This window comes from Notamacropus eugenii, chromosome 3 (assembly GCF_028372415.1).
Source record: "Notamacropus eugenii isolate mMacEug1 chromosome 3, mMacEug1.pri_v2, whole genome shotgun sequence".
NCBI lineage: Eukaryota > Metazoa > Chordata > Mammalia > Diprotodontia > Macropodidae > Notamacropus > Notamacropus eugenii.
Window position 1 is genome coordinate 180,197,004 of NC_092874.1, and position 26,074 is coordinate 180,223,077.

Here is a 26,074-nt window from a genome sequence, read left to right on the forward strand (position 1 = left end):
AAGAGACATGAAGTTTAGATAAGAGCTAGCCCTTGCTTTTGTGAGTGCAAAGCTTAGTAATAATAACAACCATGGAAAACAAGTCCATTAAAAATTACAAAATAAAGTGCTTTGTCAGTCATTATCATTTCTAGTCTACTTTTCAATAGTAATCTTCATGCTACAACTTAATTTTTCCTTTGTTGGTTTATCAGACCACCAGTTTGCAATGTTCTCAGTCCAAAAACTTTCTCACTTTCCTGTAGTTTTCAAATGATACATTTCACTTACTCTTTTCAAACAACTTTCTTTAGAATTAATCTTTTCATGAAACTTTTCACTGAGATTTCTTTCAAGACGTTGTGGAATTAGTAATTATTTACTCTAGGAACTATGATTATGTTATAGTCAATTCATTTGTATATTCATGAAGTTAAAAGATCATAGAGCTGTCTACAACATCTCCAAGTGGTCATTCAGCATGTACTTAAGAACCTCTCATGATGGAGCTCCTGGGATGGCCAGTTCCAGTTTTGGACAGCTCTGATTCATAGGTTGTATATTTATATTGAACCAAAGATTGCTTCTACAACTTTGCTCTATTCCTGTTTTCTCTGATCAAAAATAAGATATGTCTTAATTTTTCTATATGACAGCTCTCTAAATGCTCGAAGACCATCTTCCCCCTAAATATCTCCCTGAGCTAACATTAACAGTTCCTTCAGCTGATCATCAAACAGCATATTTTCTAATCCCCTCATCTTCCTGACATTCTCCTTTGAGCATACCTTAGCTTATCAATATACTCTTTTAATATATGACACCCATGATGGAATGCAATAATCTGGATATGGTTTAGCTGGAGCAGACTACTGTGGGATTGTAAACTCATGTTCTGAACACATGCTTCTGTTAATACAACCTAATGTTGTATTAGCTTTTTGAACCACCATTTTTGACCCATTAACTGCTGTTCAGATATTTTTTCCCACAAATTTTTATCTGGTTATATCTCTTCCTATTCTGTGCTTTTGTACCAAAGTGTAGGGCTTTATGTTATGTATTATACTTCATCTAATTGCTCTAACCTTTTTAGCATCCTACCTAGTAGCCTAATAGTTTCATCCCATGAATGCTCCACTGCCTATTTTGTCTAGTCTGTTTCTTTTGAATGAAACATACCCTTCCAGAGTATTGTAGTCATGAACCCCAATAACCAAGTCTTAGTGATGTCTGTATGTTCATTTTTTAAAATGTGATAATTATCAACTTGACCATCATCCGAGCAACCAATAATCAAATACACATACAAAATAAGGTTACTAAACCTGTAACTTCTAACGAGGCAGAATTAAGTAAATTAACTAATAGCAGATAAGATAATGCGTTTCTTTTGTGTCTGCCTCTAAGTCTGTCTAAAATTCTGTTAGCTCAGCTTTATTTTCCTTCTTAAAAAGTGTTTTTTTTTAAAGGTGAAGAATGTATATATTGAATTCTAGTTCTTCTGACCCAAAGTTCATCTCTTCATAAAGTTCTTTCTATACTATGTGGTATGCTTTGCATTTATAATTTTTGGTACAATAATATTTTATTAAATTAATATACCTAATTATTCAACCATTCTCCAGTTCTTGAATATGTTCCCCATATCTGGAATGGTGTCCCTCCTCACCTCCACTTCTTAGAATCTCTGGCTTCTTTAGAATTTAGTTCAAATGTTACCTTCTGCAGATCATTCTCCCCTCACCTGCTAGTGCCTTCCTCTCTAAAGCCATCTTCCATCCAACAAATACACATGCATGTATTATATGTGTATATGTATATGTATGTATGTATACCCATTTATGTACATGTTATTTCCTCCAAGAGATAGAATTTTAACCCAGGCTCTTGTTGATTCCAAGATTAGCCCTTTTTCTTTCCAACACTTGCCTTGGGGGTGGGGGGGGAGATGTCTTTTAAAAGCAAAATAAATTCTACTTCCTAATTGGAGAAAAACAGGTGAAGAGAGAGTGGAAGAGGAAGGATAGGATGAAGAGGAGGAAGAGAGGGAAAGGGAGAAAGAATGAAAGTATTGTTATGAATATATATGTACATATCAGATACATATATCAAGAAGAAAGTTCTTTTCATCTTCTGCTATATAATTCTGCTGTTTTGGCAGGTATGAGATGGCACAAATACCTCCTTTCTATCCTTTTTGCATATAATGGCTGAGTATGGCACCATGGACCAACTATACTCTCATAACACTTCATTCTTTTTCTATCAGCAGTGTCCAAGGTGTCTTGCTGCTGCCTCCCTATCAGTGGCTGACTATCACAACCTTTCTCAATTTGAGCCACTCTCAGATGAAGACTCTTTCCTTCTTCCATTCCCTGTCTTCTGAAGCTAACTAGAGCCTTCCTTACTTTAAGGAACTTAGTACTGAGCACTACCACAGGGACAATTACAACGGGCTAAAATAATAAATGGGAACAGTTATCATAAGATTTTAGACATCTTAACAGTTTATCCTGGTCTTAGATATATGTGACTGGGCCTTACTCTTCTTTAATTTCTTCTCTTACCTGACTGAACCCCCTCTTCCAGATGTTGTCTTGGAATCCAGATGACCTAATCCTGGTTGAATGGTAGGCAAAGATTATCTAGCTTTAATTTTGGCAAGGCTTCTACACATCTTCGCCTTTCTAGGAATCTACTTTCTTAACCTAACTCTGGATGTAGAAGCCTGTACCATACAGCACCTTTAGCAGGTACCCCCTTTTCTGATCTCTGTCATTCTGTTTTTCTCTTGGATATCAAACATAGAAGGATCTATGAGTTCCTTCACCCCAGGCTTGTTGACTATAGACCCAAAAAAAGGAGTCCCATTCTAGAGCCCTGACTCCTTCAATAAGAAAGAACTTTTATTTATTTGTCCTTTTATGACTTTCCAAGTTTCTTGCTTGTGATGATTAAAAAGGACACCAAGTTTCTGGGTAAATTAAAATCTGTGTTATTGACTACATCTAGAAAGCAGTCAAGAAAAACAGACTCATCGTCCCCTTGGCAACCAAAGTGAGCGAACTTGTTGAACCTTTGATATTTATAAAGTTTTTTTAAAAAAGGGTGCTCCTGAGGATGAAAATCAATTCTTATTGGTCAACAAGTAATAGAGAATAGATGCTATAATGGAAGGTAAGCTATATTAAAATGAAGATCACCCACTTGAATCAACCATGTCTTGGTCAAAGAGACATCAATTTCCATGTCAACTGTCTGACAAAAGGGAGGATCCACATTTCCTGAGAACTGTCTGAAAAAACACACTGAACAAGAGTACATCCATTAGCCTAAACTTAGAATTTCTTTTACTGTCTTTGACTAGATCTCAGCCACCCTGGCTAGGTAAGTCTTTTAGAATGATTTCCTATACCACTTGACTTCTGGATGAGGAAATAGAAAAGGGGGAAAAACTTGGTCCTAATGCAATAATTAGATGTTAATATCAGAAATAATCATTTCTTACATGCTTTTATGCAACTTATGACACACATTCCTTTACCTCCTTTACCTTTACTTTGTAACTCTAGACTTGGAAGTTTTCTGTTGCTCTTCTCTGTCCTGGATAATTTGCCTAAAGTAAATGCATATGCACTAGACAGATATAATAGTGATTGTTCTGTAGGTGAAATTTTGGCTTTGTTAATGTCCCCTCCTATAACCTTTCGTTACTTCATTCACCAGTATGCACGCTCATGAGCTGCCTCTCTCTTTTCGATGTCATATATCATGCTCTCATCATGTAAAGGAAGTGCAGAAACAGAAGCTGACTCTCCCTTCCAACAGTCAGCTTATCTTCTTAGTCTCTCCCAAAATTTGCCTTACTTTCTGAAGCAAACTTATCCTCTCATTTCACAAACCAGAAACATCTTGCTATTGATATACCCTTCCTCCCCCCAAGTGGGGAAAACATTAGTTTCTCTGCCTTCAGTCCAAAGTTCCAGAGTTGTTGGTTTTTTCTTTCATATAGTCTCTCCCACTATGACAGGCCGAACAGTATTCTACCATAAAGAAGCCTATTCAAAACTGTATCACACTTTGGCCCTCCTCTGGGTCAGAGACGGAACTGTGGTAACAGTTACTCCCTGGCAACCCTGAACAATAGTTAACTTTCTCTGGCCTGTTTGTTCAACTTGAGTTTGTCCCTTGAGTTCATTATCTTCTGGTGCTTTTATCTCATTATTGGCTAGATGTTATCTTCAAACCCAGACTAAACTTATTCATCTGTGTCCTCCACTTCTCCCCAGTGCATTGAACTTGCATTGAACTTACAAAAATCTTCATATAATCAACTACAGAAACAGTGTGGTAAAGTGGAAATAATGCTGGGTTTACAGACAAAAGCACATAAGTTCAAATACTGGCTTTGGTATTTATAACCTGTGAGATTTTGAGTAAATTGTATAATTCTCTTTACTATTATCACTTCTGAAATTGAAAGACTAGACTAAATGATCTACAAAGTCCTGTCTACTGTAGTTCAAAATCATATGATCCTAACCCCTAAAAACTTGGAATTTGCTTAGAAGTCACAAGAGTTGTGGTTCTTTACAAGTATTGATGATTACAAGTATTATTGGGTATTTGTGAAATACCCACCTCTTTGTTATAAATAGCTTACTTTTATAGCTATTATGAAATATTTTCATGTATGTTAATATGATTTGTAAAATATGAGGATCAAATGAGATCTGTTATGTAAAGCACTAATTGATAAGTATTTTATGAAAAAAAGATGAATTGTTGCAATTGTTATAAATCATCTATGTCATTTCCTTTTGCTTAATAGTACATGTCTAAATCATGGAATAGGTTGCTCAGTAGCTCAAGGAAGGATAATACAGTATGTACAAAGTTGCTTTAGTCAAGTAGGCTACTTGGGGGCTGCTCTGGCATGAAGAGTCAATTCTTGGGGAACAATATGGACTTGCTATGTGATTTCACTGATTCTGAATAAGGAAGCATTGCTGTTTCTTCTGTTTGTGCACATTATGTTGCACTTCACTGGTTCGTTTACTTTCTAGGCCAATTAACTTTTGTCAGATCCTCCCTCCTGAGTCATGTCTTCAAAGTGTAGCTGTTGTATATTATAGGAATTAATTACTAGATAGGGCACTGTTCTATAACCACAGATTGAACACTTTTCCCTGGACAGCTGCCTGGCAAATTTATGCACTGATCATGAGAGGGCCCTGGCTCAAGTTTGTAGATAGGTCATCATAAAGCCATCCCTATCTTGATGATAAAGCAACTCAAAGCATAGTCATACCCCATGAGATAAACATCAATTTTTTTATACAAAGAGTAGCACATTATTGCATAATTGGACCACCAGTTGCAGAGGTTCGAATTACACTTTGGATATTGGGAATCAAAGGACTTGGGTTTTAATTCTAACTCTTGCCATTTTACTATTTTTTGTCCCCATAGTAAAGTTACCTAACCCTACTGGTCACCAGCTTCCCCAGCACAGAAGAGACATTGTAATGTAATAAACAAAATATTGATTTGGAATTGTAGGACCTAAGTGCGAATCTTTCCTGACTGTGTATGAAGTTGGTCCTAGGCAAAATTAGGTACCTTTCTTATTTACCGTTCCCCAACTCCCATGAAGAAAGATAAGATGATTCTGGAGCATGGACACAGTAGAACCACAGAGTATTATAGCGGAAAGGGACCTTAGAGATCATGTAGTCTAACTTCATTTGATGAATGTGGAAACTAAGGCCAAGAGAGATGAAATAATGCGTCAAATAGCTTGTAGGTAGTAAAAGTCAGACTTTATCCTAAGTTTTCTAATTCCAAATTTATTACTTTTTCCACTTTGCCAGCTGTATTCTTGTTCCCCTGCCAAAAAGTGGGAAGACCCAGCTACTTTAGTTCCTATGAATTTTGGGGATCATCTCATTCAAGATTGTGCCAGCCTTTTTTCTTTTCTTTTTAATAATATTTTCCCAATTACATGTAAAAATAATTTTAAACATTCTTGTTTTTAAATTTTGAGTTCCAAATTCTTTTCCTCCCTCCCTGAGATGACAAGCAATCTAATACAGGTTATGTATGTTGTGCTTGCCTTTTCAAAGACTTCTACCCCTTTATTGGGAAGAGGCAGAGAGAGAACTTAGTGGTGCTAGCTCATCATCAAATAAATAATTTTTTATCCCATTTGTAGGCAGAAAATGATTTATCTGCCATTTCATCAAGTTTGATTTATAGGTAATGATTTTAATTATATTTAATGATAATAATGTTTACTGTGTTTTATGTTTAAGTGTGGTCTTGTGTGAAATAAGCTTATTAATTTTTTGGTGGTCCCTAACCTTCAGTTTTTCCATAGTTATTGTCTCTAGTCACGTGATTTCAACTAACTATTTTTAGGATTGCACCTACATAATTCAGAGTGCAAACAGAAATATTAAGTTAAGCATATTTTAATGATTTGCATGAAGGCATAGAAGGGTGCTTATCCAGTTTACAAACAACAAAAAGTTAAGGGAAATGAGTTCATTGACGGAAAAAGAGTCCCAAAAGATAGACTAGAAGGACAGACTTGTTAGGACAAGATGAAGTTAATGAAAGATAAAGATAAATACACTTAAAATTGTCAATTATTCAAGTACAGAAGGGTGGGGACTGAGAGTAACAGTTCACATGACTTTTTGTATTGTTGAAAAATTAGAAGAAGTCAGCAGTGTGACCTAGCTGCCTACAAAGTTAATACAATCAAGGCAGAGAGTTTGCACTGTCCAGATGATCTTAAATGGCAGCTGTGCTGTGGTGGAAAGATACCTGCAGTGAATCTCAAGAGACCTGGGTTCTGGTTCTAGGCTTAACACTGCCACTAGCTTTCAGGGTGATATTGTCCAAGTCATTTCATTTCTATTGGCCTGTTTGCTTATATATAAAATGAGATGGTTGGACTAACTCAATATATTATAAAACATGAATGTTGAAAACTAAAAATAAATTTAAAAAACAGAAAAAAGTTACCAATAATAAAAAAAATATTTACCTCAGTGGTCCTTTCCAGCTTAAATAATCTAATGGCTCTATAAAAGTTTCTGTTCAGTTCTTGAGACCATATTTTTAAAAAGGGCACATGGCAAACTGGCATGTTCAGAGGAAGGTTTCTGGAAGTTAGAGGTTTTAAAGCCATGCTATGCATGGTTTATTTATCCTAGAAGAAAAAAAACTTAAAAGAAACATAGTGTTTTTAGGTATTTGGAGTGCTGTCACATGAAAAGATCAGAATTTTTCTACATAGCTGTAGGAAGCAGAACAAGGTAGAAGTTACAGAAACATAGATTTGAACTTAATTGTGTAAAGAAAACAATGTAACAATTGGAGCTACACAAAATGTGATACAGGGCTCTCCAACCTAGAGTTCTACTTGCAAGTTGACATTAAATTATTTCTTGCCACACCTGCATCTCCCCATTGTTTCTGCAAGACTAGTATAAGAGATTTTATAAATTTTTTGCTAAAATCTTGGCAAATTCTGTCTACTGAATTCCCCTACCTATCAATTCTAGTAACTCTATTTAAAAAAACGGTTTGTCTGGCATGGCCTGTTCTTGATGAAGCCATTATAACTCTGTTCATTACTTCCTTTTCTAGATTTTCACAATCATTCTCTTAAGAGTGCATTCTAGAATTTTACTAGTAATTAAAGTCGAGCTTATTGCCTTTTATATAGACTCCAGGATTCTCTTTCCTTTTTTGAAAATAGGTAGATTTTCCCCTTCTGTAATCCTGAAGTATCTCAGCAGGTCTTCACAGTCTTTGAAAGATCACGTTGAAAGATTAGGTCAGCAACAAAATTTACCAGTTCTTTCAGTGTCTTAGAATGTAGCTCTTCTGGTTCACCTGATTTGAATCTACCAGGAGAAGCTAGTGGTCTTACTTTTTTTGACTTTTGATTCTCTGTTAGCTGTTTTATTTTTTATTTTTATCCTTTCCAGGACACCGGTCATTTTCCTTGACAGAGAAAAAACAGAGGAAGAATTAGAGCTGGGCAGTTCTGCTTTTTCTCCGCTTCCTCTTGTGGTCTCATCTTAAGCTGTGGTCCTTGACTTCACATGTCCTAATTTTTTCCCCAAAGTAGCTTAAAACAAAACAAAACAAAATATACACATGCAGCCTTTTTGCTTGTCCTTGACAGTCTTGGCTTATTCTAAACTTTGACACTATTGATAAAGTTCTTATAGAAATCATGCCATGCTTTTGTAGCCATCCTTCATCGCCTGTCCTCACTTCCAGTTTCTGCATGTTTTTTAAAAAATATATGCTGATTGATTAATTCCATGAACATTCATATCATACTCTTTATAGACCTCCTCCTTTTCCTTCCCCATCATACTTAACTCTCTTTGTGCCTTTAGAATTTCATTCCTGAGTGCTTCTAGGCTGACTTCTCCTATAAAATATTACCTCACATAATCCTACCTCTCCTTTGTCTGAAGACTTTGAATTCCGCTTTTCTAAAATCAAGGATGCACCTGAGAATATGTTCAGCTTTCCTCTAATCCATTACAAATTCTAAGATGGCACAATCATTTCCCTCCAAGATTTCTTTCATTTTTACTCCAGAAACCAATTCTTCTTTGTTGGTGAGAATCAGATCTGGCACAAAATTCTTTCTTATTGCCTTATCTACTATTTGAAAGATGAGATTATCCTCAAAGCAAATTAGTTCATTATTGGTTGCTCTTCTTTTCTCAGAGTGAGAGCTCTAGCAGATGTGTAGATAATTGAAGCCCCCCATATTTTATTATACACCTGTGACAGGCTTGTTTTTGGTTTTTTGTATTCTATTTTTTCTTTCTTGTTTGTCTTCTTGATCGTTAGCATATTCCAGTGACAGAACTGCTTCAATGCCTCCTTCAGTTTCTCTCTTAATTGTTAGCTAAATATTATCCACTTTGCAGCCCCATTCTGATTTCTGGATTTTTTCATATGAGTATGTCTCCTTGATATACAATGCTTCTTGAACTTTCTTATTATCTGTACTCTATCTAAAAAAAAAATAAAGTATATTCTTCCAGAGCCAAATTTAGGCTCATTTTTTTTTAACAAAGTCAATTTTTTTCCCCCACAGTTTAGAATTTCTGGTTCTTTCTTGTTGCCTGTACTTCATTCATTTGTGTATAGACATCTGACCAATTGATTTTATTACTAAGTGCTTTCTTGTATGTTTGCTTGGATTTTTAATCCCTTCCTGGTAGCTAGTCTGTATATCTAGTTTGGTGTATATATGTAGGAACCACAATTTGGAAAAAAAAAAATACACTGGAAAGTAGAGCACTCAGGAGGCCTCCTATCAAGTCAAAACTAGATTGAAAATGATAGACTGAAAAGTATAAATAATTTGTGTTGTTTTAACAACATTAACACATTTGAATTGTCGCATTTTATTGAACATAATGATTACCCTGTACAAAAGTTCTAGAGCCATTTCCTTATGATTTTACAAGAAAAATAGCTTTGACACTCTATAAGGAGATTTAATTATAAAAAGTAGTGAAACAAAATCAAATAAGTCTGCAAAACCAGTTTGGAGTAATACATTTAGTTGTTTCATTTGAACAAGTTCACCTCCTATCTTAACAGAATTGCCAAAGGATATTTTTCTTTTACTTATACCGTAATGAGTAAATGAACTACTGATACTCATGAACCCAATGGTATATCATATACAGGAATATTATATTTATATGCATAATCCACAATAGTATACAATATACAAGAATGTTATATTTATATACATAATCCATTGGTCTAGGCTAGTAGTGTCAAACTTCAAAAATGGGGGCCACTAAACTATATATAAGGGTCCTTGTGGATCACATATTGACTTAGAAAACCTCATATTAGCAATACCTATGTTCTACTGTATTTTATTATTTATTTTGTTAAATATTTCCCAATTACATTTTAATCTGGTTCCAGCTGCATTCTGTAGTATTGTGGTCCACTTTGCATCCATGTGTTTGATATATCTGGTCTAGAGCCTTTACAGTCTGGTCTCTACTTTGGTTCAGCCTTCTTTCCCACTTCTGCCCTAATCAGATTCTGTTCTAGATAACTTTGTCTCCTCATTATCCTATGAATATGATTTGTACATTTTTGTCTATATGAATGTTATTCCCCCAGATCATCCTCTCTGTGTTTTATTCTTATTAAAATCATATCAGTTCATCTAGGCCCATGGCATATCACTGATATCCTATGAAATCTACCCTACTCAAGACACATATGAAGTAATCCTTCATCTGAGTTTCTAAAGGTCTTTGTTCTTGTACTGTACATTGTTAATATACATACATACATACACACACACACACACACACGCACACACATATATTCACTTCTACTTATCTCATTCACCTGGATTGCAGGTTCCTAAGGTTCTAGAGACCATTCAGTTGAATAGAAGTGCATTAAGTATCTACTATGTCAAAAGTGTTGTGCTAGTCTTTGAGTACTTCAAAATGCCAAGTACCTGAAATTTTTCAATGTGAGAACTCTCTGTTAATATAGATCACAGTTCAATCTATAACTTAGAGTCTCAAAGAGTTTTCTGAGGCATATAAGCATCCAGTGATGTTCACTTGTCCACCAAATATCAGACATAGTTTATGAATCCAAGACTTTCTGAATCCAAGCATAACACTGTCTACTACAATAGCCTACTTCTCTTAAGGTGAACGTAAAGATAAAAAAGACACAGCCTCTGTCCTTGAAGAACTTACAATACCACAGGAAAGATAAGACTTACAAAATCAAATAGAACACAAAATAAAATAGAAATACAAACAAAATGGTGTGATAATTCTAAGAAGAACGACACTGCTTTTGTCTAGGGGAGACAAGGAAAGCTTCATGGAAAAAGTGGACTGTGAGCTAAGCCTTAAAATTTTCAGTAGAGTGTGGGGGGATGAAGGAACTTATATCCTGATGGAAACAGGAAAGTACAGGACGTGTTCAGGAAATGATATGTAATCTAGTTTTGTCTATGTTAAAATATGTGCCAAGTATATGAGGTTATGCACTACTGTACTGACAAGAGACATAAGGTGGGAGCTGAACTGCATAGGACCACAAATAATCAGGGAAATACCTAATCTTTAGGCTTTGTTCAGTTTTGCATTTGCATTTCTTCATATTCTTCAAAGTGCTTTGCATATAATAAATATTCAAATGTTTGTTGATAATGTTGCAAAGAAGTGTCAGCATTAGGAGAGTTTCACTTAAGTAATCAGAAAGAATTCACTATTGATGAGACATTATTGTCTTTATTAAGTATCAGTATAATCCACTGCCAGTACTCATATTTTATTTTCATAGGTTCTTAGATTTCAAACTGAAAGGAACAGATTGATACTTATTAAGAACAAACATGTAATTGAACCAGGAAGGTTCTACTAAAGCAGAGTATGTCTCCAAGGATGGGAGATAAGCATATGAGAAGAGTAAAGGAAAAAAATTATTGGAATAAGCACCACCATGTTTGCAGTTGCGATTGCTATATGATTCCATAAATTGTGAGGCGTAATGAACTCTTTCACAAACTTAGAATAGCAAATTAAGTGGCCAATAAGAGTTGCCTGTTTCTCTGCAGAGGCCATGTGTGACTAGAACACCCAGCCTACTCTGACAATAGGATGAAAAGAGAACCTGAGTAATATCCAAGGGATTAAAAAGGGCATTTGACAATTTCGGTCCCCTGACAAGATAGACTAGTGGAAAAAAATTGGGTCACTAGGATGGACTGAGCAAATTTATCCACAGCTAAACTGAACCATCCAGAATTAGATTAAACAATAATTAGGAACCAAGGCAAACTAAGAACTCAGATGTTATAGAAGTTTCCTTTTGTACCCTTGTCTTTGTTTCTGCTTAGCTTTCCTAGTAAACTCATTCAATCAAGTATTTATTAACACAGAATATGGCAGATTCAGGTGCTGGGGATGCAAACCAAAATATCACCTACTCTAAAGTAGTTTGCATCTTATTAGGGAAAACAATATGAATTCATAATTTGGGGGACAGGATCCTTTTACCAAGTAGAAGAATAGGGAAAGTCCCCATAGAGAAGCTGGCATTTGAGCTGAACTTTGGAGGGAGCTAAGGATTCTACATTGAGGAGAGAAAGCATTCCTGGCGTAAGGGATAATCTCTGCAAAGGCACAGAGATGGAAGACAGAATATTATGTATTAGAAATAGCAAATAGGCCAGTATGGCTGAAACATGGGATACCTGAAGAAGAGTGGCATGTAATAAGCCTGGAACAATAGAAAGGAGCCAGCTTATGAAAGACCTTAAAAGTCAAATGGAGGTATTTGTATGTTACCTTAAAGGCAATTAAAAACCACTGAAGCTTTTTGAGTGGCATGGTCAGACCTGTTCTTTAGGAATATCACATCAGCAGCTATATAAAGGATGAATGGGAGAGAAAAGATTTGAATCAGGAAGGCTAATTAGGAAGTTAATAGTCCAGGCAAGAGGGTAATGAAGGCATGAACTAGAGGCATAGCTTTGTAGACTGGGAGAAGGGAAAGGATTTGAAAGATATCATGAAAATAAAATTGATAAGATTTAGCAGCTGGTCATATATAAGGGGTAAAGGAAAGGAAACCTGAGGATGACTTTAAAGTTGTGAACTGTGTTTTGGTGGATTCTAGAAGAAAGAAGTAGTACAAAAGAAAGGGATCTAAAACAAAGGGAAATGTATTATCTGTAGAACAGAGAGTTGGAGGGTTAGGTCGAACTGAATTACAACTTGAAAGGGTTGGTATGTGAAACAAGTTAGCTCTGCTAGTGGAGAAAAAAGGAAAGAATGATGTTCAAGTCTCCAGACTGGCTGGATAGAATGCTGACAGCTGTCCTGTAACTAACTCCAAAGATTAAATCAAGTTAGGCAACGAAGGAAAATGAGGTTGAAAACTGGCTTGGGAAGGTTCATTAACACGCCCTCTTCCCCCCTACATTTCTTCCATGTAATATTTGTGCAAGACTAATAAAGTGTTTTGCTTGAACAGTAAGTCATTGGTGGATTTTTGTTCTCTGTTATTAGCAAATTTTCCTCTACCCCTCATAAAAAGACATGGCACATTTTCCCTGCCTGCATTCACATTTTAAAAAAACAGGAAGGGCTATGATGTTGGGTCCAATAGTGCGAATAAGTTGTGTTTGTAGTTAAAGGGACAGTATTATAGTTTAAAGTTATGTGCCTTGCACATAGTAACTAAATGCGTGTTGAATTGAACTACTATTGTGAGACATAGGAATGTTTTAAACTAGAATTTGATAATATTTCTATAAAGATGTGAGTACATTATTATTATTTTAATAATACATAATTATTATTAATAGAGTAGGACTCCTTTGTGATCTGTCAGTGGAGGACAGGGGTAGCACCTTGTATAAATTGTATTATGAGAGATGTACATAGAAGATATGATTTGATACAATGATGCTACTTTACATGAGTAAAAAATTACAATTCAACTCCTATACGGATCCTCTGAACCTTCGAAAATAGAACGTGTAAGAAGTTCTCAATCCTCCCATTGTCTTTAAATTGTAATCCCCCACTCTATGTCACTTTGAAAACTTTTATGGTGTGATTTGGCAAGAGCAGGGAGAAGGAGGGAATGTCTTTCTAGGCAACTATCCTTTCACTGTAGACATTTTATGTCAGTAATAAGAATTCTACCCTGCAAATTATCTCCATGTATGTTCCCAGAATCACAAAATGTACAAAGTCAGTTCTTTCTATATTGCTTATTTACACACTATATGTTGTCTGTTCAAAAACTGCCAGAATATTTTGTCACAGATGAACTGTGTATTTATATCAAAGAATGAAATTTTATTTTCTAAATACTGCATTTTTAAAAACTCATCTTGGCTATCAACGACTTCTGTCTCTATATCACATCATAGTTTTATTTCCCTATCTTGGCATTTAAAAAACAGAGATGAATTAGAGACAGAATGGTATAAAAGAAAGGTCACTGTAGGACCGGGGTTAAAATTAAACTGCTACTGGTGTGACCTCAAGAAAATCACTTAAATCCCCTCCCCAGGGATGTTTCCTTATCTGCAAATGAGAGAATTAGAAAATAAGAAAATTAAGATCCCTTCCAATTCTAAATTGATGATTGGAAGTGAGAAAATAGGCTGCAAACTCATTATTAGTCAGCAGTGACATAACAGACAAAAATGCTTATGTAATTTTGGGCTAGGACATTAGGTTCTCGGATTAAGAAGGTGATAGTCTGTCTGTGTTCTACCCTGGTCAGACAACAACTGGAATACTGCATTCACTTCTCAGTGGCTAAACTTTAGAAGGACACTGAGAAACTGGAGAGTGCTCAGAGAGCAGCCTGGACAATGGAGAGCCTTGAATGCATGTCATATTAAAGATTGTTGGAAGGAACAAGAAAGCTCAGTCTGGAGAAGAGAAGATTCATTGGGAACATGATAATTTGTATTTAAGGGCTTGAAGAACTATCATACAGATTAAATTTATTCTGTTTGATCACAAAGGGCAAAACCAGGAACAAATAGTAGATTTCAAGGGGTTAAATTTAGACTTGAAGTTAGAAAAACTTCTTAACAATTAGATCTGAAAGTGGAGTGGGCTCTGGAGGTGCCCTCTGGAGCTTTTCAAAGAGATGTTAAATCATTAAAGATGTTAGAGTGAGGAATTCCTTCTGGATCAGAGTTCAGACTGAGTGGTACAGAGCTCCTCTGTAATTCTAAAATTCTGTGACTATGAAAGTCAGGGAGAAGTTAAACTTGGAATGAGAAAAGAGACAAAGGTCGGGACAGGGTTCTGGAGCTAATGAATGATCCAACCTTTATTTCACTAAGTCAGTTTCGGGTTGGAGTTATAACAAGGGTGACGTCAATGTCAGTTTGACATTCTGCTTCTCCTATTTTGCCTGTCTCAGACACTACTCTTCTATGATAAGTGAGGTTATTTTTTTCTTTTGTGCGGCAAGCTAAAAAAAAGGATACATAAACTTCAATACAAACCAATGTATTACATTTCCTTTGTCCCCTTCAGACTTGTATCAGTCCCTATGAACACTTGATTCAGCCTAATATGGTCCATGAACATCACAGACATCACACCTTCTTCCACTCTGGTTCCTCTGCCTCAGTGTCATTTACCATCTGGTGGATGATAGTACCTGATTGAAAAGAATTCAGCTTCTCATATAGAGTCAGACTTCTCCACACAGAAATCATTTAATATCTAATTGAATTGAATGTAGTGATGTTGTTAAGATGATAGTCTGAACTTTGGGAGTATTTATTACTATAAAATCACCAGTTGCTGAGGAAGTTATGAGTACCAAGGAGGGGAATGCTAGCAAATCATGAGCTGCTGACAGAACTTTCCCTTGCTCCCCATCACATAGTCATAGGATTATCTCTCTAGAGCTGGAAGAGACCTTAGAAATCATCTAATCCAATCACTTTATTTTACAGTTGAGAAACTAGGACTAGACATTTTACGTGACTTGCCAAAGGTCACACTGAGTTAATGATGGAGCCAAACTTTGAACTTGAGGCCCCAAATTCAGCACTCTTTCCACAGTCCCACACTGCCTCCTTTCTCTCCTGAAAAAGGGATTTAAATTTTTTCAGTAATTTCTGGGCAGCAGTAAGGAGTCTAATTACTCATCTCCAAACTGAGCCAAGCTTTTTTTTTTTCTTTGGGAATATAGGAATATATACCATTGTTTCAGATAGTTCACATCTCCATCCCTACATACCTTAGCCACAGCATGACAGTATATCACCCCAAGATGTCAATAGTCTTGCGTAAGTCTTTGCAATATCTTTATCCTCAGATTATCCTCAATGGTCCTCAATAAAGATCTGGTCCAACTATTATGTAACAATATTCTAACTAAATAGTCATAGTGACAGTTTAGTCCAATACTTTTAATACACAAATGCAATAATAGTTCAGTAATATCACATCAGCAAATAATGATAATAATTTCAACAGCACTTTGAAACAATAGAATATGTTATTTTTAAATCAGCTGTTCTGGTCTAGAAAAGTAGTATCACAAAACTTTGCTATGCAATTACAGCCTAGGAGAGAAAATTTCAAAGAGAAAAATTTCAGTGGATCCCTGCATTTCTAGAACATACAAACACAAAGATCCAAGATGTGCTCTCACAGATCTGGCTTCCTGGGGTCTCCTGTGTGGTCTTCTAAGTTTTTTTACAGGGCCACATACTGTTAGAATAATCATCCACTCAAATCCATAGCTCACTATCCCCCATTAATGTTTCTTGTACCAAATCAAACCAATTTGCCATGACTTCTAATCAAAGATAATTAATCAAGTAGAATAACAAAAGTGGAATTTAAATAGGTAGTAAAACATTCTTGTTTGCCCCCATTCCCAAATGACTGCCACCTTCACACATGTCCCCTCAGGAATACTCATCTCATTTCCCAGAGAAGTGCTCTGTCTCATCACCAACATAATAGGAAGGAGATTACATCAATCACTCATAGGAAGCTATGAGGTTATGTGATGCTGAGCTTCTCTTTATGGAAACAAGCTGTTCACTGAAACCCCAGGCAGGTTCTGAGCTTTCTGGCTTCTCAACACAAGAACAGGAGAAGGTATTAGAGCTCAGAACACAGATGCCATTCTCTACCTGACTCTTCCCTGGCTAAACCCTATGTTTTACCAACCCTCAATCTCATTCTTCTTGAGACCATCTTTTTAGCCCTGTAAACCTAATCTGTGTACAGCACCACAAATGTTCTTTGAATAGCTGTCTTAGAATTCTTCTCAAGCACACAAATATGATAAATGTGGCACTTGACCTCTTGCAAAAGCTTTGCTAAACCTGAGCTCCAAAGATATTTAAAATGATTCTTCCTCTGTCTCTGAGGAGAAACACTCCTTTAGTTGGAGTAGAGTAAGAACAGAAATTTGTTTAGTTGCAGACATATCATCCAGTGGGAAAGGAAAAAAAGGGGAAAATAAACTCATCAGGGAAAATAGAAAATGGAAATCCTCTCAGATCCAACACTTCCCAGAACTCTTCTCAGTTGCCATTTTGTTTATTTAAACTGCTATCACAAATAATGAACAATCAGCTATACAGTGTTAGGCTTTTTATGTGAGATCATAATTAAGCTTCTTTCTCTAATCCATGAATAAAACCTTCTGAAAGGAGGAAACTTCCCTGGAGAGAATTTGGGAATCTGGAGTGATATGCAATAATAAATTCATTCTAATTTCTCTAAATTAAGCATAAGCCTACAAATCTTTTTATACTAAATTTCCATAACTGGTCGATAATGACACTATCCAGAGATTTCATTTCATTAGTGTTATGGGTGAAGATAGCCACATTTTTATCTTACAAAGCTCAGTTGCCAAATATAAGCAGTTGCTATATGCTAAATTTTTTGTATTTAAATTGCATCATTTGCTCTAAGATACTAATTTGTAAATGAATGAATAAAGCATGTAAGTGCTTACTACCCAAAGCAGTGTATTTTAATTAAATTAATTAAATTTAAATCTCATCCAATAATAATGATTTTCTGTAATAATTTATATTGTTATGATAATCTGCCCTAGCTTTACACATCTCTTACTCTCAAGTTATTCGCACAAAAAATAGGAAGGAGCAGGCGAGATCTAGAGATGGAGAAAATTATGTACAAAGAGATTATTCAAATTGTTCTAATCAATGTATTCATTATAGGCAGAGCTAGGGTCATTATTTAGCTCTCCAGCTTCTAGTTTGGTACTTAGACCCACTAGTCTGTATTGTTTCCCTTTGCATAAGGTAAATTCATTCTCTTCATTGTCAGTCTTTCCATTTGTTCAAGAAAAGGTATTCTTAATAAGATTTCCTGATTGAGATTTGTACAGCCACTCTTTGGGCACCATTCTTATGCTCTCAGTAAGGAGTCCAAAATAATAAATGTGGCGCTTTGACTTTCTTTGAACATTTTGACTGAAAGCAAAACACTTAAAAGAAAATGATGTTCTTGTACACAGACTTCATTACTTTGCTTCAATAGTCTCTAGAGCAAGTGAAACATTAATATACTAAGTCATCCCTAAATTGAAGTCTTGTATGTACTTAGACATTATCTCATGGTTTTAAAAGAGGCAGCATTGTGTTAAAATCAGGGGTTGGCAAACTATGATCCACGAGTCAAATCTAGCCCATCTTTTTTTGCATGTCCTGCTACCTAAGACTGGCTTTTACATTTTTTAAATATCTAAAACTATAAAATATTTTATTTTAAAATGTAAAAACCTTTCATAGTTCATTGACGGTACAAAAGCAGGCACTCTCCTGGATTTGGCCTGTGACCCATGGCTTGCCAACCCCTAATCTGGATGACAAAAGCTGAATCTTAGTTCCTTAGCTATAGAATGCTATTCAGCTCCACTTTGTTGTTGTTTTCAGCAATTTCTTTGGCCACTGGCAGGAGCCATTTTAGTAGCAATAATTCATAAATCTCAGTCAAAAATAATCGTCTTCAATAATAGTGTCAGATTAGTATTGTGCAGATCTGCCTAAGAGCTTTCATAGCTAAGATTTGAATTTTATCCTCATAGCATTTTTGTTAGGTAGGGATGGGTAAGTGTTATATACAGTAAAGAAGATAAGGTACAAAGATAAGGTACAATGTCCGTTGAACTTAAGTTATTCACCAAGTGCATTCACTGCATAGTATAAGGAACACTTAGATATTCACATAATATCTTGGTTCTGGCATCAGATATTTCTGGCATTTCTCATTAATCCTGACATTAAACCTGACAGATACCTTTGGTTTACTTTCAGTTAATTGTCTCAATTGATTTAATTTAGGCCATTTTTAAAACCTGAACTACAACTGGATTCACTGGCTGACATTGTGATTTAATCTGTTAGGAAACATAAGATCCTGTAGTCAAGATGAAAGAGGAGAAAACACCTCAGGAAAATCCTACAGTTCTACAAAGTGAAGTACACTTACAAAGTGAAGTCCATGATCTTGGAGGCCAGCCAAAGGAAGCGAATGGGTAAGGGCATCACCACTAGAAAAGTCACATGAGAAATATTGACTAAGTTTGGAGAAGTTAGAACCAAGTGCTTGAACTGAATATATGTAGATATATAGATATGGGTGTGGTTTCTTTAAGAACCAAGTAAATCAATTTGAAATGTACTTGAACCCATGAATTTTCTAAAATAGTAAATTGTGTTTTGTAGAACCCTAGTATTCCATATAATGTGAATATGTTGTACTTGAGGCAGTTTCAGTGCTGGTGATATCTTCTCTTTTATGATAATAAATGTAAAATGATTCAGATATAGAAACTTCATATTTTAAGAACTGATAATACTCCTAATTTTTTCCAATCTCCCTTTATTGTTAGAGAGTATCTTGGGCTGGCATTTATGGATTCCATCATTATATTGAAAGCCCAAAAAGTGTTCCATGGCTGTGTTAGTTTGGAACACAGTAGATTTGAAGCACTATTCTCAGCCAAAACAAACTAACACTTTTATAAAGTTTGAGTTCTTGGTTTAAGTAGAAGTAAGGACATCTCATCAGTTATACAGTGGTCATACTAGATCCTACACTCAGTTGTTAAATGAGGAAATAAATTAATGTTTTCATATAATGAGCAAATGCAACTTGACATTGAAGGAAATTTATGCATCTCTCTGCAAGAGCTTATCCAAAACTAGAGGCAGTCCAGAAATTTCCAAGGGCCTTCTGAGGACTTATTTTGCCTTTTAGAAACTGTTTTAAGTTTATCCAATATAAATTGTCAAAAATACAAGTCTATAAAAGATAACTACTAAGTTAGCATTAGTATTATTAATAACATAACAATTACCTTGGATTCTTAAATGCCGACATTGATTTCAACAAGTTAAACTGTTATTTTCAGACCTAGATGTCTTGTAATTAATGTTTAATTCATTTCTATCTTCTGATATTCAGACACCCTGAGATCACCTAAAAGACCACAGCTGTTCATATTACTAATTCAGTACTTCCCCAGTTATAACAACATTGAAATACTGGGTTAATAATTTTTTTTTAAATTTCTGTACCTTAGCACTGAAGTAATTACTTTGACAAAGTCAAAACTAACAGGAGATAGATTTCTATACTGTAAAGGAAAATGTTTTTGAAACATGAGGAATATTTTCATCTCTGCCCTAGGAATTCAGTGCTGAGATCAGTGGAAGGTTTGAATAATGGACTGTATTGTATAAGTCCATTGCTGAAGCAGTTAAGCCCCTTAAATACTATGTGTCCATTAAAAATGTCTTAAACCACTTAAGTGAGAAAGCTCAGAAACCTTGTGCCAGCTTTCCCTGAGAACAGCCTTCATGGAGACTTGTAGAAGGAGTTTCTGTTTTATAGATTCATTTTTATATATTCATTTTCCTTTGAAAATGTTTTGTTTTACTGAGGGAGGAAAGAAATAAGGTGAGGCTTATAAAATAAAAATGACACGACCAGCTTGTCTAAAATGAAATCCAAATATGAGGAGTTTGGATGAAGGAAAACCTGTTTCCTGCTTTCTCTGAGTTTGAAAAACATCCTCACATTATCCCGTGTCATTCCATTTGACTGTAGCTGAAATAGTCTCATATCCTGCCCCTCAGCCCCCTTAATTATCAGAAAAGTTTGCCATCATGTTCTTTTGAAAGTTAAAGCCTTGTTTATAGATTTGGCTTTCTAGGCTGTCAGATATTAAATGTTAGCGTGAGAGCTGAGTGTTTTTCATTTTAGGGGTTTCAAAGAAGTTTGAGACTAGGACTTAATGATTCAAGGTTAGCATGGTGTAGAACTAGTGTGAGTGATTCATAGACCCAGAACCTTTAAGACTTGGTACTCACTGGGTGTGGCATCAGAAAGACCAGTTTACGACCAGCTAGTTTAAAGTCAACAGTTAGCATGAATAATAATAATGATAATACCTAACTCTCCCTCTCTCTCTACATATACATATGCACACTCATACATGCACACACACACGTATATGTTTATTGTATATGTGTGTGTGAATATATATACCCGTACATGCAAATATATATGCATAGTAAACACAGAGCTGGTCTTAACAACTAATCAGACTTAGTTAGGTTCAAGCCCTACCTCTACTGCATATTGCCTGTGTACCTCCAAACCACTTACTTCTGGTCTCATTGCTTCAGGCAATTCTCTAAGATTATAAAGAATGCGAAGAATGTGCTAACCTATGTTGATAGAGGAAATTTCTTCACTTGGGAGTCCTATATTCCACTCAAATCACAGGTCCAATCCTGATTTTTATGCTTCACATGCACCTATGTGCATCTACATATGTCTATGTGTGTGCCTATATATGTATATGTGTTTTGTGTGTATGTATACAGATACATATATATGTGTGTATACAGATACATATATATACATATATATGTGTATATATGTATGTGTGTATATATATATATATATATATACATATATATATATATCTGCATACACAGAGAGAGAGAGAGAGAAAGCAAGCTTAATGTTTCCAAAGCATTCATATTTCATCTCGGCAGTCCTATAGAGAAGGTCATGGTATGGGGATTCTTATAATAAAAATAGGAATAGTAACATTAGCATAATGCTTTAAGTTTTTCAAAAGGCTTCGTAGGCATTATTTCCTTGTAGATTCACATTGTACCCTGAAAGGCAGGTGCTCTTACTATCTCTGTTTTACTCACAAGAAAACTGAGGCTCAGTGTAAGTATCTTAGGTTGGCTATAAATTCTGCAAAGTGGTATACTCTGAAAGTGTTGTACTTGAACCCAAGAGAGACCTGGGTTTGAATTTCGCCTGTTACAATTTTGTGGCCATGAACAAATTATTGAACCTTGCTAGACCTTAGTTTCTTCTCACTTAAAAGGAGAAAATAACACCTGTGCTCCCTCCCCTACAGAATTATTATGAGGATCAAGTGAGATCAGGGAGTTAGAACAGTATATAAATTTTAGCCATGATCATAGGACTTCTACTGAAGTTACATCTAACTGGAAACAACAAAAATGGTGCCATATGGATTCCAGTGGTTGCATGATTAAAGGAAATAAAAATACTTTGGCCTGTAGCTTAAGGAGAGCATCTGAGCAAAGGGTAATAAGGGGTGAATCTAGTTATGTCTCAGTGGAGGGATGGAGGCCTTTGCATCTCTGGAATTTTTTACAAGCTTTAAGTTCAATAAAATAAAGTGAATCAATATACGGATGTATTTAGGGAGTCTATTAAGGAGCAGTTGCCCTGAGGGCCTAAGGAAAAGGCTTTGGGTCTCCATGACTGTCCTAAAAAATAGAGTTTTCAAGAGATAACTGCATAAATGTATGTGATGTTTCCCAGTGATAAAAGTACTTTGAAATTCTCAAAAGAGTGCATGGATTTAAAGCTGGAAAGGACCTCAGAAAATCCTCAGTTCTGCTTTCTTCATTTTATAGGTGATCATGCATTAGTAAAGTTAATATAGTCTTGTTAAAAACCACAGACCCTTTTAGCTATGTTCATTATATAATTCACTAAAATAATAATAGTACTTAAAATGTATTTCTCCTTTCTACATCTATATTAATTGAGATAACATATGTAAAGTGCTTTGCAAACCTTAAAGTACTATAGAAATGAGAATTATTATTGTGGTTAGAATTATTGTTATTTTTCCACCCTTCTCTCACTCCTACACAGAAAAGGTATTATTTGAAAACACTTACTTGCATGTAGAATGTGTAAATTATAAGTAATTTCTGAGAGTAGAAATAAAATGTTATCTTTATTAATATATAAATATTAGTTAAATGACAAGGATTAAGTTAGAGGAACATGTAATAAAACAATAACAAAGAGTTTGATTCAGATTTCCAAGATTGGTAATGTATCATAAACTATAAAGTATGTGCTTAAAAGAAAGCTAAGTATTACTGATATTCCTATTCTATTTTATATTAATTTCCTACTTTGATGACTAAATTACGGTTCTGTATCATTTTTGAACACAGAAGTGAAGGAAAACTTTTACACAGTGCGAACTTGCGACAACAATCCTCAGTCTGCTTTTCTTCACATTATTCATCAGAGCCATCAAGCTATGACATAACTCTCAAAAGCTACGTGTGCAGCGCTTTAACTACAGGGTTGACCACATCTTCAGCTGCACTAAAATCTTCTACATCATCTTCGACAAATTTTCACAGAACTGACAACATGAGTAAGCATAACATTAAAAAAAAATGAAACAAATTTTAAAGAAATTCTGTGTGTGGATGGCAACCAGAATGGCCATGTCTTGATTGTACCTAATAGAAGATTAAGAATGATACGAATTATTCTCAAATTATTATAGCTCACCAATATAGGCCATTCTTATACCATTTCTTAAATTATCTTCATGAGTGTCTTTGGTTAAAACAATTTAGCACCTGATAGCTAACCTGTTGTTAAAGATGAGCCTTTCTAATTTTAGCTAAGCAAGTACTCAGAGTACGTGTATTACTAGGGCTATACGCTACAACTTTCAAGCTTAGTGGGATCTGTAAGAACTTGTGCTCGATTTATATCCCTTTTGAGAACAGAGATATCTCTACATGCTACAGTGAACCATGAGAATAGGGCTTTTAGTGGAAAAATTTTTCCCTTACAATTCCATTACTAAACTTCTCTGGCATCAGCTTTTGCATTTCAATTGATAGAAAATCTATATTGAGTTTTTCTACAGATAGAAATCAGTGGTAACTGTATTCTACCACCAGGAATTTCGAAAGAGGAAAATTGTGCAAATATTGAATCAAATTCTGCACTGAACCACCTTAAACTTACACCATTCTAATTTGTATTTCTTTAATCCAGAGCTGGGGAACCTATGGCCTTGAGGCCACATGTGGCCTTGTAGGTCCTCAAAGGCAGATCTTTGACTGAATCCAAACTTCACAGAACAAAATCCCTTTAATAAAACCTTTTAAACTTTATGTAATCAAAATGATTTATTTTACATTTCTTAATGCTTCCTATCTCTTATTTGATCTAAATTCTTCCCTTATCCATAGATCTGACACATAAACTATTCCTTGCTCTCCTGATTTGCTTAGGGTATCACTCTATATGTGTAAGTCATGTGCCTGTTTTGATTTTATCTTGGTATATAGTGTGAGATGTTGGTCTGTACCTAGGATCTGCCTACTGTTTCCCAGTTTTCCCAGCAGTGTTTGTCAAATGAGTTTTTGTCCCAAAAAACTGGGTCTTTCGATTTATCAAACACTAGATTACTATAGTCCTTTACTATAATATATTGTATACCTAATCTATTCCAATGATCCACCATTCTGGATCTTAGCCAGTTCCAGATTGTTTTTGATAATTACTGCTTTATAATACAGTTTGAGATCTGGTATGGCTAGACCAACTTCCTTCACAATTTTTTTCATTAATTCCCTTCATATTCTTGATCTTTTGCTCTTCCAGATGAATTTTGTTATGATTTTTTTAGCTCTGTAAAATAATTTTTAGTAGTTTATTTGGAATGGCACTGAATAAGTAAATTAATTTAGGTAGAAATGTCATCTTTATTACATTGGCTTGGCCTACCTATGAACAATCAGTATTTTTCCAGTTGTTTAGATCTGACTATATTTGTATGAAAAGTGTTTTGCAATTGCGTTCATATAATTCCTGGGCTTGTCTTAGCAGGTAGACTGCCAAGAATTTTATATTGTCTACAGTTATTTTAAATGGAGTTTCTCTTTCTATCTCTTTCTGCTGTTTTGTTGGTAATATATAGAAATGCTAATGATTTACATGGCTTTATTTTGTATCCTGCAACTTTGTTAAAGTTGTTAATTGTTTCAGGTAGCTTTTTAGTTGATTCTCAAGGATTCTCGAAGTATACAAACATATCATCTGCATAGAGTAATAGTTTTGTTTTCTCATTATCTAATTCCTTGAATTTCTTTTTCTTCTGTTATTGCTATAGTGAGCATTTCTAGTACAATATTGAATAATAGTGTTCAGAATGGGCATCCTTGCTTTACCCCTGATTTTATTGGGGAGGAGTCTAGTTTATCCCCATTATAAATAATGCTTGCTGATGGTTTTCAACAAATATTACTTATCATTTTAAGGTGAGCTCTATTTATTTCTATGTTCTTCAGTGTTTTTAATAGGATTGGGTGTTATATTTTATCAAAGGTTTTTTCTGCATCTATTGAGATAATCATATGATTTCTTTTAATTTTATTACGATAAGGTCAATTATGTCAGTAGTCTGCCTAATATTGACCCAGCCCTCCATTGCTAGTATATACCCCACATGGTCATAGTCTACGATCTTTGAGATATGTTGCTCTATTCTCCTTGCTAGTATCATATTTAAAATTTTTACATCAATATTCATTAGGGAGATTGGCCTGTAGTTTTCTTTTTCTGTTTTTGCTCTTCCTGATTTATGTATCAGCTCCATATTTGTGTGGTAAAAGGAATTTTGTAGAACTCTATTTTTCCAAATAGTTTATATAGTATTGAAATTCATTGTTCTTTAAATGTTTGGTAGAATTTTCTTGTGAATCCATCTGGCTCTGGAGATTTTTTCTTAGGGAATTCATTGATGGCTTGTTCAATTACTTTTTCTAAGATTGTGTTATTTAAGTATTCTATTTGCTCATCTGTTAATTTGGGCAACTTATATTTGTGTAAAAATTCATCCATTTCACTTCAGCATATTTATTGGCATATAATTGGACAAAATAGGTCCTAATAATTGTTTTAATTTCCTTTTCAATAATGGTGAATTCATTCCTTTCATTTTTGATACTGGTAATTTGGTTTTCTTCTTTCCTTTTTTTTAATCAGATTAACCAACTGGTTTTACTGGGTAGTTTTTGTTTTGTTTTGTTTTGTTTTATTAAGGCAGCTTCTAGTTTTATTAGTTCAGTGGTTTTCTTTTATTAAGCAATTTTCAATTTTATTAATCTCTTCTT

At 34.9% G+C, this 26,074-nt stretch overlaps 1 protein-coding gene across 5 annotated transcripts in view; it reads left to right on the forward strand.

The window, feature by feature from the left end:
- LMNTD1 (lamin tail domain containing 1) overlaps positions 1 to 26,074 on the forward strand; it is a 170,129-nt gene that overhangs the window by 80,730 nt on the left and 63,325 nt on the right. For 4 of the 5 annotated variants that reach the window (XR_011976991.1, XM_072653463.1, XM_072653460.1 and 1 more), the window contains exons 1-2: positions 19,001 to 19,107; positions 23,105 to 23,313. Coding sequence is in view for 4 of the 5 variants with exons in the window: in XM_072653463.1 (XP_072509564.1) it covers positions 19,001 to 19,107; positions 23,105 to 23,313 (316 nt within the window). In the remaining variant the exon portion in view is untranslated. Of the gene's footprint in view, positions 1 to 19,000; positions 19,108 to 23,104; positions 23,314 to 26,074 lie in introns of those variants that run through there. The other variant, XM_072653464.1, reaches the window with a different exon arrangement.